This window comes from Carcharodon carcharias, chromosome 22, assembly GCF_017639515.1.
Source record: "Carcharodon carcharias isolate sCarCar2 chromosome 22, sCarCar2.pri, whole genome shotgun sequence".
NCBI classification, from domain to species: Eukaryota; Metazoa; Chordata; class Chondrichthyes; order Lamniformes; family Lamnidae; genus Carcharodon; species Carcharodon carcharias.
Window position 1 is genome coordinate 30,923,659 of NC_054488.1, and position 14,873 is coordinate 30,938,531.

The following is a 14,873-nucleotide window of genomic DNA, read 5'->3' on the forward strand; positions in this document are numbered from 1 at the left end:
ATATTTTCTGACTAATCCAAATGGATTAATTTAAATTTTTAAAACTGACGGCATCCAAGTATAACTATAGTAAAGAGCTTTATGCCTGAAACAAGTTTAAAACGGTCAACACATTTAAATATTTAAACTGTACGTCTACTACCAACCTAACAACATCCTTATATATCCTCCTAGAATCCTTGTCCAGGCAAACAACCAAGGATTTTCCGCAGCTATCCTGGACTTCAATCTTTATGTGAGATGTTTTGATCTTGATGTTCTCAGTCTGTAAGGAATAGGTGCTCATTAGCTTAGTTGCAGAAAAGCTAAAACTTGTCAAATTAGAAAATTAGAAATTCTTAAAAAGTTTGTTTAGATCATCAAAGGACAATATCAAAACCAATAACTACAGTTTGTTTTATGAACCAACATTATCTGGATTGATAATTTTGCTGAATCAAGTTTTCAGGGAGGAATTTTAACCCTCCCCAAAAATGTACAGGTTTGGGTTGAGTGGGAGGTTAAAAATCTGAATTCCAACCCCAAACCAACTTCAACCCACCTACAAATAAGGTCTCTTCTTGGGTGTTTGTATCTGATTTGGGAGCCACTCTAAGTTGGTCATTTGGTTCTTCATTGTCCATTTGAGTTAACATTTCATCAAAAAAATTAAGGAAGTTTGCCAGGCAGGATCTTACCTATCTAAAAAGCAATATTGTTTTACATAATTTCTATTATTCGCCTTTGATGACCTTTGATGATTGATGACATTATTTCACCAGATACTAAAGGACATGTAATTGCTTGGATCAAATTTGTCACATCCTTTTTAACTGGATATTTGTTATGTTAGTTTGGTTTCCAATCTAATGGTAACTGTCCAACATTCATTTGACTTTTTCATGATTGTTCATGTTTAACACACTTAATTCCTGATCTCCATCTCATTGATAAAGTCCCCAAATCTCTATTGATAACTTCTGACATGAAAAAAATGTTGCTCTATGTTCTCTAGCTAATACTTCAATAAAGTATTCACTTAGTGTAATAATTCTCTGCTAATCTTTAGCTTAATCTCCATTAGCATCCTTTAATTTTCTCACATTCTCTGTAACTGTTCGTAGTTGCTCAATTAAAAGGTGAGCATATTGAACAAAATCAAAATGGCAAAAGATGACAAGGATCAATCTTCAGAAATTTGTCAAGTTTCTGAATGGATTGTTTTGAATTTTTGAGTGGCTGATGGGTGGTGTCCATGATATGTTTCTGGAATCTTGCTCCATTGCTCCATAAAAAAAATCATGTAAAAGTTTTTGGATTGTTTTAGGAACAGCTAGCATTTGTCTGTATAGATAAGGACCACAGCTTTAAGTTGCTCAACACCAGAATACACAGTGGAGCATTCGCCCAAGTGTCCCTTAAAATTGTAATCAGGGTCTTAGCTAAGTCATAGGATCCCAACTTGCATAACAAAGAGGCCTTCAGCCTGAAATAAGTGGATGCTCTGACTCGCGCAAGGCAAGGCCCTTTCAAAATGGAGGTGATTGGAGCATCATCATTAACAGGGCAATAAGCCTACCAATCATTGAGCCATCATTTCAGCCTATCCTGCCACTCCTTTTTTTCCTCTTTGAACAGTCTGTTCCCACCTACATCATGACTCTCCCAAAACCGTTGGCCTTTTTAACAGTTTCCAGTTTTCTGGCGCTACCTCTCTTCCTTTTCACCATGGATGTCCAATCACTCTACATCTCCATCTCCCACCAGGGTACCCTGAGGGCTCTGTGCTTCATCCTTGAATGGAGGCCCAATCAGTACCCATGCCCCATCACCCTGCTCCCCCAGCTGAACATCAACATTCCCCTTTGATTCCACTCGCTTCTCTTAAAAACTGTTGCTAACGGGAAGCTGCATGGGTTCTAGCTATTTCTGTGGATTAGTCTTTGTTCTAGTTCTATTTAGGTCTCCTCCTTCACCTCTTTTTCTGAGATATTGATTACAGCACTGGTGTTGTGCTCTGCTCTTGCCCCAAACTTTACTTCTAATTCCCACTCTTCCCTCGCCTTCACATGTTTCATCTCCAACTCCTTCCTTCTCTTCCTACTGCAGTGGGATTTGAACTTATGTCTCAAGATTATTAACTCAGCCTGCTGGATTATTAGTCCAGTAACATTAATATGATACAATCAATGTCTTGTCTGAAGACAAGGATGAGAATTTTGTAGTCAAGGCGTTGTCAGAATGGGAGCCAATGTACATCAGTAAGCAGAGGGCTGCTGGATGAATGGGACTTGGTGTGAGTTAGAATATGGGCAACAGAGTTTTGGATGTACTCAAGTTTATGGAGGGTGCCAGGTGGGAGGCTGGTCAGGAGGCCACTAGTATGGTCAAGTCTAGAGATAACAAAATGATGGGTCAGACTTGCAACAGCAGATTAACTGAGGCAGGGTGGAGACAGCAGCATCAAACCATTTGTCTCATTGCTATCTACAGGATATAGATAGCCCAAAACACCTACAAATGTTTCCTGCATTACTAGTCAATACACTCCAAAAAGTCAGTCATTATGTGAAAAACTTTTCACATGTTTTTGATATAGCTACTGTTGCACAACAGTTTACACTTACCAAAGATATTTTTCCAGATAAGTTCATTTTATTCGTTACCCCTGAGATATTTACATTCAGGCAAACAATATCTGCAAAACAGAAGTGTGTTATACCCAGAGGTTATTAAATTAAATGGTTATACAACATTTTATGGCTATGCTTTAATGAAACTCAGTTATAACATCATGGGCAGAATCTTTTGCTTGGCGTGTGGGCGCTTGAGTGTAAAGTAGCATGCAATGACCTCATCCAAGGGCGAAATGAGGTTTCCGTCATTAAATTTTAAAAAATAAAAATCTATGCGCAGAATTTTAATAATGTCTATGCTCAGGTGACTGCTTGTGTTGCGTGGACATTTTTTTTACCGGATTTAAAAATCTTTATTTGTCAGTCTTCAGGTCCCTGCCTTCAGGGAGCTTTCTGAGGGCGCTCCCCTGCGCCAGTGCTGACTTCAGCGCTCGCCCTCCTTCCACTCCCAACCCAGGCAGTGCAGAGCATATCAGCGCATGAAATCTTGGTCGGGGCCGATCGTGGGTGGCAAACCATTTCCCGGCTGCTCCTGGGCCCGCCGGCTGCGCCCACCTGCGGAACTCAAAATTCTGGCGCATGTTATACAATCTTCCAGTCATTCTGCAGTTCTTAGACAATTTTCTACTAACTTCCAATTTATTTCACAATGAAACCTGTCAAATATTGGTTTTCTTGTACAAAAGACAATGGCTACCATCATCATCACTGAACTAATAAAAGACCTTAGCAACACTTCAGTTATAATGGCATTTAGAAGATCATATCACACTTTAATGAGAGATAGTTGGAACCACCAGTCTAGCTTTCATAACATTGAAGATTTGTTTAAATTGATCGTGACAGGTTAACATGTGACAGTATTGTTGGAAACATCTCTAATCCTATATTCTTATAAATTTATAGTAACAAATATATTCATTTGTTTTTGTCATTTTAATAAATAATTTTTCGTCTCTTTAAAACAGTATTATACAGACCTTTGACAAAGTACAGGAGCATAATTGTAATATTTATGTCATTAGGTCTGTTTGTTATCCAAACATTGGAGTCAAAGTTACTGAGACTGGGACAGAAGAAGTAGGTTTTGTTCAACTGTGCAAGATTAAAAACCCACATAGGTAATTGAGACATTGAGAATAAATTTAAATAAAACAGGAGTCTAATAGTGAACTGCAGATACGGAGGTCAACTTTAAAATTATAGATTGCAAACTATTGATCGTCAACGTCACCCCCAGTTTTCAGGTTTCCTTCACAATCGGAAGGACTTTAGAAATTCAATGACAAAAATAACACAAGTCTTAATATTTTGATAGATTGATTTTGCGAATGTTCTTTGGGCGGAATAGTTGTCACATACTTTTGGTGAACAGTTTTAAATTGTCTTAGTAGGGTGCCGAGAACCAACTACTAGGTCAATAAGTTGGTGAGTTTCTTCCAATCCTTTTTTACACCACTTAATGTTTGTTCAAGAGAAACAATTGGAGAGAACTGGGAGCAGATCGATTCCAGGCATTTTGCTGTTGAACAGCATGCGACACTGTAAGAAAGGAGTTAAAAGGGGAGTTCATAATATTTAAATTAGCTAAAACTAAAATCAAGCAACTGCAAAAATGAGAGACACCAGGGTCTTAAATACCTATCCATTTAACCAGCACAAAGAAAATCAACAAACTGAACTGCAAACCAAGTCATGGCTGCTGCTAATGGATTTTTATCATACCTTCAGCCCCAGTTGAAGGAATTGCTTTCATCATTAAACCATTGCAACGACTTGTAAACTGTCTCATACTTTCCCTGTTGCTCAATGCAATCTGCAGTGACAATAAATAGAAAATGTTGGTCGCAATGTCAATTTTGAATTTGGATGCATTCAATAAACAACAAAGTCTAGGGGCACAATTTTAACTCTTGCTAGTGGATGCGTTTTGAATGAGTTAAAATCTTGGATACTTCAAAGTTGATTTTCACCCAAGAAAAGGCACTGTGCTGTTCCAGCACACTGGCATTTACCCAACAATGTGGAAAATTGCCCACGTACATCCTGTACACAAAAAGCAGGACAAATCCAACCCTGCCAATTACTGCCCCATCAGTTTACATTCAATCTTCAATCAGGTGATGGAAGGGGTCATCAACAGTGACATCAAATGGCACTTGTTCACTGATGCCCAGTTTGGGTTCCGCCAGGGTCACACAGCTCCTGACCTCATTAGAGCCTTGGTTCAAACATGGACAAAAGAGCTGAACTCCAGAGGTGGGGTGGGCAATTTTTCACATAGCCAGGTAGATGCCAGTGTTGTAGCTGTACTGGAATAGCTTGGCTAGGGACGCAGCAAGTTCTGGAGCACAAGTCTTCAGTACTATTGCTGGTTGTTGGAGATTAATCATCTAAGTTCCAGGACATCACAGTTCCTCAGGGTAGTGCCCTAGGCTGAACCATCTTCAAATGCTTCATCAATGACCTTCCTTCCAGAAGTGAGGATGTTTGCTGACGATTGCACAGTGTCCAGCACCATTTGCAATGACTAAGAGAGTGAAGCAGTCAATGTTCAAATGCAGCAAGAGCTGGACAATATCCATACTTGAGCTGACAAGTGGCAAGTAACATTCATACCACACAAATGCCAGGCAATGACCCTTGACATTCAATGGCGTTACCATTGCTGAATCCCCCACTGTCAACATCCTGGGGTTACCATTGACCAGAAACTGAACTGGACTAGCCATATAAATACTGTGGCTACAAGAGCAGGTCAGGGGCTAGGAGTGCAGCAAGTAACTCACCTCAATACTCCCCAAAGCCTGTCCACCATCTACAAGGCACAAGTTAGGAGTGTGATGCAATACTCCCCACTTGTCCAGATGAGTGCAGCTCCACCAACATTGAAGAAGCTTGTCATCATCCAGGACAAAGCAGCCCGCTTGTTGGTACCCCAACCAGAAACATTCACTCTTTCCACCACTGATGCACAGTGGCAGCAGTGTGTACCATCTACAAGATGCACTGCAGGAACTCACCAAGGATCCTTAGACAGTATCATCCAAACCCACGACTGCTACCACCAGAAGGACAAGGGCAGCAGATAGATGGGAACACCACCACCTGGAATTTCCCCTCCAAGCCACACACCACCCTGACTTGGAAATATATCACCGTTGCTTCACTGTTGCTGGGTCAAAATCCTGGAACTCCCTTCCTAACTGCACTGTGCATGTACCTACAGTACATGGACTGCAGCAGTCCAAGAAGGCAGCTCACCACACCTTCTCAAGGGTAACTAGGGATGGGCAATAAATGCTGACCCAGCCAGTGAAGCCCACACCCCGTGGATGAATTTTAGAAAAAAATTCTCAGTAAAAACGTCGACTGATATGAAGCTATCTCTTCAGTATAATCTCCTGCAAATTGGCTGATATGGGAAAACTTGGATATAAAACCAGTTATCTGAATAAAGTCCCAATGTGTGCAATTAGCTAAATGATGAGGCAATTACATTACCTGTTAGTAGCCTTTTTTTTTAACCAGGATAATGACTGTCTGACATACCTCACATTTCGAATGTTGAAATGCTATTTTCTTCTTTGTGGTCAATAATATTCCTTTCATTCTGGCATAATTAAAGGTCTTGATGTACTTAATCAAATGAGGAGTGATCCTCTGCTTCCAGTTGGAAACCACTTCCATAGAGCATGGGTTGAAGACAAAGTTAACACATAGTAGTCCCATTTCTTTGACTTGTGCTCCCTGTGAGCACATAGTGCTGGAGACATAGGGTCACCCCTGTTGGAATGCAAGCAGCTGCATCTTACCTATGTTGGGCGCGCTGGGTGGTAGTGGGCGGGGGCGGGCACAGTGCCGATCATTGCCCATGATCAGCTGCGCGCTGCCATTTTACATGGGTGTGACGCCCGGCTGGTAGTGCTCAGTGCTATCTGTGCAGGCGGGGGAAGGAGGGAGAGTCGGAGTCTGTGCTCTTGTGCGTATGTGCGTGAAAGAGCACAGCAATCTCCCTGAGGCACAGTGCTGCCTCAGGGAGATTAAGTTGACAGTAAAACTTTTTAATAAAGGAGGAAGAAAATTATTTATTTCCCATGGGACATTTGTGAATTGTGCAAAATTTAATTATTATTTTATAAAACCTTCAAGAAACCTCATCCCGCCCATAAATGAGGTTTCCTGAAAAATGCGAAGGCCGCTTGGGCTCTTTGCCTGCCCACCAACCTTAAGATTGGACGGGCAGTGTTGCTAACATGCTTAATTGGTTTTTTAATGGCCTTAATCGGCCATTGACAGTTCGGTGGGTGCGCGGCTGCCTTTGGCGCGCGCCCACTGAGCGAAATATCTAAATGACACACGATGATGTCAGGATGCAAGCTCAACGTCATCGCGCGTCATTTTGCACATCGGCGTGTCAGGCCTGCACCTGCACCTGCATGCTAACGGCAATATCCTGGCCATAGTGTAAGATCATCATATCGCCAACTGCACGTATCAGGATTCATTGATGTATTATAAATTTTATTTTGCAGGTATTCTGATGTCTGCTTTGTATATAAACACAACAACAGCTGTTGATTGGTTGGGATGTTTTGACTTTTACCTTTTTGTATGCAACTTGTACCCCCAGTCCTTCTGATGTCATCTTCTTTCGTGTCAATGTGACTTCTGTAAGAATATTGCCAAACTGTACAAATTGTTCTTATCATCATTGTATGAAACTGAATAGTCACTGGGAAGGTAACAAACCTGAACTTAAATAACTAAGCACCACATCTTCCATGAAAATCTTTTTGCCAAACTTAAATCTATGTTTAATGTAGATTGTGTTGAAATATATCACTTGATAGCGGACATCATTGTGATGCTTAATTTTTCTCCCAAATTAAAATTTCTCTCTGGCGTAATGTTGTGTCCCTAGAGGTACACTCGTTTACTGCCAGGAGGTACATTAGTGCATAACACATTATTTTCAATGGTTTAATCACTCTAGGACACACCAGAATATATTTAGAGCGGATTTGGCAAATGCTTGGCAGCAAATTGCTTGTTCACATCATCTGAGGAACAGTGCACCGAGTGAGATCACCCCCAAAAAAAGTGGTTAGGGGGATGGGAAGAGAATGCCAACATAAATCTGGCAAATCAATAATAGAACAATAACTGAATATCATCAATAGTCTTAAAACCTGCAGCAAAACGAAGCTGAATCTGACAGACTGTGAGCAGTAAGAGGAGCCTGTTCATTGTAATAATTTATAATAAGAATCCATTGCATTTTGGTACACTAAATCTAATTGAAATAGCTCAATCTTCTGATAATTTCAATGTTTTGTGGGGTTAATAGGTAGAACATATACTTAGGCACTTCAGGATCCTTCTGGTAATCGATTTTAAATTGAAAATAACTTGTATTAATGTTCTCAGGAAATAATCAGTTCTCGGATCAAAACTGATCCATAAGGTATCTGACAATTAGTCACATGGTTTCCTGTTATTGCTGTTAATTGGTCACTTAACCAGTCAGGCACCATCACCATTGTGATATGACTCTGAAGAAGGGTCATTCAGACTCGAAACGTTAACTCTGTTTCTCTCTCCACACATGCTGTCAGACCTGCTGAGCTTTTCCAGCATTTCCTGTTTTTATTTTACCATCACCACTGTTCTCTTTTTGCCAGTAGATGGCAGTTGTCAGCAATGTACAAATGTGGTGAATGCAAATACATTGGTAACAGTGTAACTTCACATTAATGAGTGGAAAATTTAGTCAAAGAAAATTGACAACTTGATGACATTCTGTGAAAACGTACAGATGTAAACCTCTCTATTTTGTAATCTATACCCAATTAATTCACTTTCTTCTCTGCATTTAAAGATTGGGCGGGATTTTCCACACCCGTCCGCCGGGATCTTCTGGTCCCACCGCATGTCAATGGACTCCTGGCTGGGGTGCCACCCCACCCACGGCAGTCCCACCCACAATGGGGCTGGAAAATCCCGGCCAGATTTGGAGTTTGGTGTTATTCAAAAATTAGATAAAGTTGAATTATAATATTAAAACCAAGCAAATATATAACTTGTGAAAGGGGAAGCCTCTCTCATAACAATTTACAGCTATTTAAACAGTGTACCCCAATTTAACTATATTAAACTGCTGTTCAAAAATATACAAATGCAGAACTACAACAGTGAAATGCACCAGCTGTCTTTTTTTCTTTGTTCTTTCATGGGTTGTGGGAGTCACCAGTCCAACATTTGTTGCCCTTGGATTGAATAGCTTGCTAATCCATTTCAGAGGGCAGTTAAGAGCCAACCACATTGCTGTGGGTCTGGAGTCACATATAGGCCAGACCGAGTGAGCATGGTAGATTTCCTTCCCTAAAGGACACTTATGAACCAGATGGGTTTTTACAACAATTGATGATCGTTGTCATGGTCACCATTACTGAGACTAGCTTTCAATTCCAGATTTTGTTAATTGAATTTAAACCATCTGCTGCTGTGGTGGGATTTGAACCTATGTCACCAGAGCGCTAGCCTGGCCTCTGGATTATTAATGCAGTGATGTCATAGAAACATAGAAACTAGGAGCAGGAGTAGGCCATTTGGCCCTTCAAGCCTGCTCCGCCATTTATTATGATCATGGCTGATCATCCAACTCAATAGCCTGCTCCTGCTTTCTTCCCATATCCTTTGATCCCTTTTGCCCCAGGAGATATATCTAACTCCTCCTTGAAAACATATAATGTTTTGGTCTCAACTACTTTCTGTGGTAACAAATTCCACAAGCTCACCGCTCTCTGGGTGAAGAAATTTCTCATCTCAGTCCTAAATGGTCTACCCCACATCCTCAGACTGTGACCCCTGGTTCTGGACTCCCCCACCATCGGGAACATCCTTCCTGCATCTATCCTGTCTAGTCCTGTTAGAATTTTATAGGTTTCTACGAGATCCCCCCTCATTCTTCTGAACTCCAGCGAATATAATCCTAATCGACTCAATCTCTCCTCATATGTCAGTCCTGCCATCCCAGGAATTGGTCAGGTAAACCTTCACTGCACTCCCTCTATAGCAAGTACATCCTTCCTCAGATAAAGAGACCAAAACTGCACACAATATTCCAGGTGTGGTCTCACCAAGGCCCAGTACAATTGCAGCAAGACATCCCTGCTCCTGTACTCAAATCCTCTGTAATGAAGGCCAACATACCATTTGCCTTCTTTATCGCCTGCTGCACCTGCATGCTTACCTTCAGCAACTGGTGTACTAGGGCACCCAGGTCTTGTTGCACATTCCCCTCTCTCAATTTATAGCCATTCAGATAATAATCTGTCTTCCTGTTTTTGCTGCCAAAGTGGATGACCTCACACTTAACCACTGTATACTGCACTCAGCTTGTCCAAATCACATGTCACTACTACACCACTGGCTTCCCCCATCTGACCACTCTACAATGTGCAAACACATTAATAATTTTACTATAGCCATGAGGTGCCCAATATTTTCTCATAAATAACTTACCTTTAGCACACTTCAATTTTGGAAGGTCTGCATCAAGCTGAATGAGAAAAACATCATCCACACATTCAACTGTTTCATCTGTAAAAGTAAACTGTGACACAGAAAGACACCAATTCAATTATAACAAATAAAATTTGACTGAGCTCGTGCAATTTGGTCCTTGACCAAAACATCAGTATAATTCAGAAGTTCATTCTGAACTGTTACTTTACAAATGGAAAGAATAGGTAAGTACAATTCACAAAGCTAAAGCCAACTTACTTCCTATTCTCCACTTGAAATAATTTTATACTGAAATTAGACATCCTGTTCAGAAGAGGCCTTTGCCTGTAGATAGCTGAACAGACATTTGGATGCATGGACGCATCACACAATCCAGATATCACAACTTGCAGCAAAATATGGCACTGTACACCAATCCAGATTACCAATCTATAAAAATAACTGTCTGTGAAAAAATAGCATTTTATAATACTTTGAAAATCTCATTCAGCATTCACACTGTTCAAATTTTGGTTAATGTAACAGAAATGTGATATAGAATTCTGGAACTGATTAAAATATATTACTTAAAATAGAGATGAAAGTACTCACCACTACACTGTAGATTTGAAAGCAAACAGGCTGATATCCCATTCGTAAATAGTATGAGGTAACATCTACAATAAATGGATCTGCAACAGACTGTTGTCCAAATGATGTTGACTGTGAAAAGTGTTTAAATCTGTTAGCTTAAAAAGTGGCTAGAAATGGAACAAACAATTCTTTAATTTGTTATTTTCCAACAGATTAACAGTTAGAAATCAAAAAGCCCGAGACTTAAAATACATTTAAATGATCAACAATAAGGGTTTTGAGTTATTTTTTGTTGCAGATTAATTTATTCAGACACCATTTGCATTAAATTGCTATTTTCTTTCACATTGTAGTTTGACTATTATTTGTATCTAGCCATTTCTCCATTCTATCTCCACAAAATAATTAACTTAGAAATGGACTGCAACTGCTCATTGTTAACAAGTTTATGGTTTCAATAACCAATTCTTCTGAAAGACTGGCTATTTCTTCAGCTGCTGCTGTACAACAATTCCCAACATTGTGGCTTTATATACCACAAAAAACACCATAATACATTAGGAGTCAATGTAAAATATTCATATTAAATTATTGGTCACTGTTTCATTTTAACAAATGCATTAACCATTTATTTTAAATTGGTTAATGCCTTTGTTAGAACAGTGAACAAATGAATTTAATAAGAAAGCATCAACATTGTGATTTCAAACCCTGGGAAGCAGGTGTGATTTTCATGTTCATTACAAGTTTATCTATGAGGTCTAATCAAAAGTATTGTTCAAATCAAGCAAAAAAGGCCCTCAAATATAACTGCAATAGGTTGTGTTCCATATCACACAATTACTCCATATGAAATCATCCATATAAAATGATCTCTTCTTTCAGGTCAATTCCATCTCCAAGGTTCTGACATACATTTAAGATTAGACACCACGGGCAGAATCATCTCAGATTTGCACTAAATGCAGTAGCAGGTGAGTAAAATGACATTTTACCCTCCGTCAGCAACGGCAGCTTTTCACACCGTATTGTCCTGAACCTGCAGCATTATTTATGGAATTCCTGGGAAACACGCCGTTTCCATGATGGGCAGGCTCTCATTTGCCCATCACGCCATTGCCTCGCCACTTCAGCCTCTCAGTGCTTCCAGGCCATGACTGCTGCAAAGAAGACATGGCAAAAATACTGCAGCCCCCAGGTTCAATGATGTGTCCCTCGAGCACCTTTTGGACGCAGTGGAGGCATGCCATGATGTCCTCTACCCCTGCTCTGGCTGCAGGATGGGCAGCAACATCACCAATCCAGCTTGGGAGGCAGCAGTGGTCAGCACCAACACCCTTCAGAAGAGGACAGCCACCCAGTGGCGCAAAAGGATGAATGATCTCCTCCGTTCCGCCATCACTCTGAACTCACACGCTCACAAACCCATCACACATCCACAGGGCCCTCACTGCCAGTTTAAGGGACATCACCATACACTCTCTCACACACATCTTCATTGTCCTAATCCCGTCTGTGGGACCATTCACCACCCACACAAGCCAGGCATACTTATCATCTGGTCTGGCAGGCATCCTGCTTACACTCTCTCCATCTCTATTCATGCAGGACAAGCTGGCACACAAGAGGGAGAGGTCGCAAGTCAGTGGAGAAATGCCTGAAATCAAGGTCCTCACTGACTTTGAAAATAGAGTCATCCAGCTGGCTAGCGATGATCTGGACCATTCCTGTGCTGATGGTGAGGTCAGCAGTGGTCTATCAAGTGAAGGGCCAGCAGTGCAACATCCATCAGATAACCATGCCGTGAGTGATGTGTCCTGTTTCACAGGCCACTACAATGCACTAACTATCTCCCCCTGCTTCCACAGGCACATCTGGGAAACAGCCGACAGAGTCCATGACCTAGGGCCACCAATCAAGGCCCAAAGAAACCTCTGAAGAGGAATCTGGAGGCACCCTCCTTGAAGTCCCATCACAGCGCTCACCCACACCCTTCACCAACGCAGACACACACCTCCGTGGAACCTAGCTTTAGAGTTGCCTTGCGATCACAATCTGGTGAGCACGTCACACTGCCTGATCCACTGCAGGCAGCGGCAGCGACTTGCCAAGTGTCCGGCACTCGGAGGGCTGCTGGAGGCCAGAAATTTGCTGAGTCCAAGTCAGATGATGAGCCTCTGGACTCGGTCCTGTCTCAGTTGCTGGAGCTGCAAAGACAAGCTCAGGAACATCAGGAACGGATGTCCGCTGCACTCCTCAGATTGCAAGGCACAATGGAGGAGTCTCTCCGCCTTCTCGCTGAGGTGATAGTTCCGGTTTGCCAATGCACCAAGGTCAACACTAATAGGATGGCGGCCGCCATGGAGACCTTGGTCCAGGACTGCACTGCTGCGCGGGCTTAACTCCATCGCTGATGCCATAGTTGGTCTCCAACAGTGTAATTTCAAGAGGGGTGCAGGCCAGCTCGATCTCACTCCAGCTACCCCTTCTCCTCAAGGAGGCAACCACAGGGAGGAGGGTGAGCAGGTGTACCCCCAGGGCCATCCATCAAGGTGACTCCAGAAGTGTCCAGCTCATCCGAATCCCCTCTTCCTGTGACCTCAGCAGCTCCAGCTCCACAGGCCCAGGAGAGCGCCACTGCCACAGAGCAGGACCACGAAAGCAGGCCAGGGCCCTCCAAGTCTTGGCCCTCCAGAGGACACCTGCCAATGTCATCACAGACAGGGCGTAGCAGTCAGCAGGCTGCCTCCACCCCTGCTGAGGATGCCCGGGGAGCGCTAAGACATAGCAGCAGGGTTAGGAAAGTTAAGATGATGGAGCTGCATAGCCTGGGCACAGTGTTAACCACTTGTACATATTGTTCATTATTGTCAATAAACTCCCAAGAATGTCTCCCTGCCTATGGCTCCTTGTTCTGATAAGCAGTGTTAGTGTCTCTCAGATGTGAAACCTTTCTGCACAAGATAAAGGCAGGTATCTCAGTCCAGGGCCTCTTCCCTGTGCTTTGTGCAGCCTTCAGTCCACTCACTGGGTACATTACTGATGCCTGTACCTCGATGGTGCTTGTCGTTGCTGCCAGAATGTCGTGGACAGGCATCACTGATTTCCATCATTCTCTGTGTGGGGCTGGCCCCCATCTCTTCAGCATATGTGACCAGTGCCGCTGTGCTCCTGAAGCGGTCAGGTACTGAAGGTGGACAAAGGATCAGATGCTTTTAAAATTTCATGGCTGCATCTCTATGATATGACCCTGATCACAGGGCGCAAGTGAGCTGCACTCGGCCAGACAGGAGTCAGACACTCTCAGAGTCAATGTGCAGATCTGTGGAGTGTCCTCACTGCATGTCGTCATTATCCTCCTGCAAACGAGCGACTATTAGGGCCTCCACTGCATCTCCATGACAGGAGCATTATCAGAGAGAGTATGTGCACTGCCATAAGTCAGACTGGAGTCAAATGTTCAAAGGTGCAATGTGAGGATCAATGGTGTCCGCATATCGTCATCATCCTCCACAAATCTGGCAGCTATGAGGGCCTCCCAAGCGCGCCTGCCTCATCTGGCCAGAGCGAGGGCCTCATCCCCACCGTCATCACCTTCAAGGGCCTCCTCAGCCCTATCTCCATTATCATCCTCCTCATCGGAGGAGACCTTCAGCTCCTCCATCTCCTCCTCAGCCAGCTCCTCTCTCCGTAGCAGTGCCAGGTTGTAAAGGGTGCAGCAGACGACGACGATGTGTGACACCCTCTGTGGACTGTATTGCAGGGTTCCACCAGACCGGTCCAGGCACCAGAACCTCATCTTCAGCATCCCGGTAATTTGCTCCACCAAGTTTCGAGCTGCAGCATGAGCCTCGTTATACCTTCTCTCTGCTACAGTCTGAAGCCACTGCACAGGTGTCATCAGCCACGTCCTCTGTGGGTAGCCCTTGTCCCCTAGGAGCCATCCCTGCAGCTTCTGTGGACTCTGGAAAACGTCAGGGATCTGTGACCGACTGAGAATATGAGAGTTGTGGACATTCCCAGGAAACTGTGCGCAGACCTGCAGGACGTGTTTGTGGTGGTCACACACCAGCTGCACATTCAGCAAATGGAATCTCTTGTGGTTGACACATTTGACCATGTGTTGCAATGAAGATCTGAACGCCACATGAGTAC

The 14,873-nt window shown here is 42.8% G+C and overlaps 1 protein-coding gene across 5 annotated transcripts in view; it reads right to left on the reverse strand.

Moving 5' to 3' along the window:
* The window catches only part of LOC121293974 (phosphoinositide 3-kinase regulatory subunit 6-like), a 129,639-nt gene that overhangs the window by 1,597 nt on the left and 113,169 nt on the right, over positions 1–14,873 (reverse strand). For 2 of the 5 annotated variants that reach the window (XM_041217475.1, XM_041217476.1), the window contains exons 15-20: positions 10,737–10,847; positions 10,143–10,233; positions 7,222–7,286; positions 4,341–4,431; positions 2,607–2,677; positions 147–265 (exon numbers count right to left, since the gene is read on the reverse strand). In XM_041217475.1, the coding sequence (XP_041073409.1) occupies positions 147–265; positions 2,607–2,677; positions 4,341–4,431; positions 7,222–7,286; positions 10,143–10,233; positions 10,737–10,847 (548 nt within the window). Of the gene's footprint in view, positions 1–146; positions 266–2,606; positions 2,678–3,574; positions 4,158–4,340; positions 4,432–7,221; positions 7,287–10,142; positions 10,234–10,736; positions 10,848–14,873 lie in introns of those variants that run through there. The other 3 variants (XR_005946661.1, XM_041217477.1, XM_041217479.1) reach the window with 3 other exon arrangements.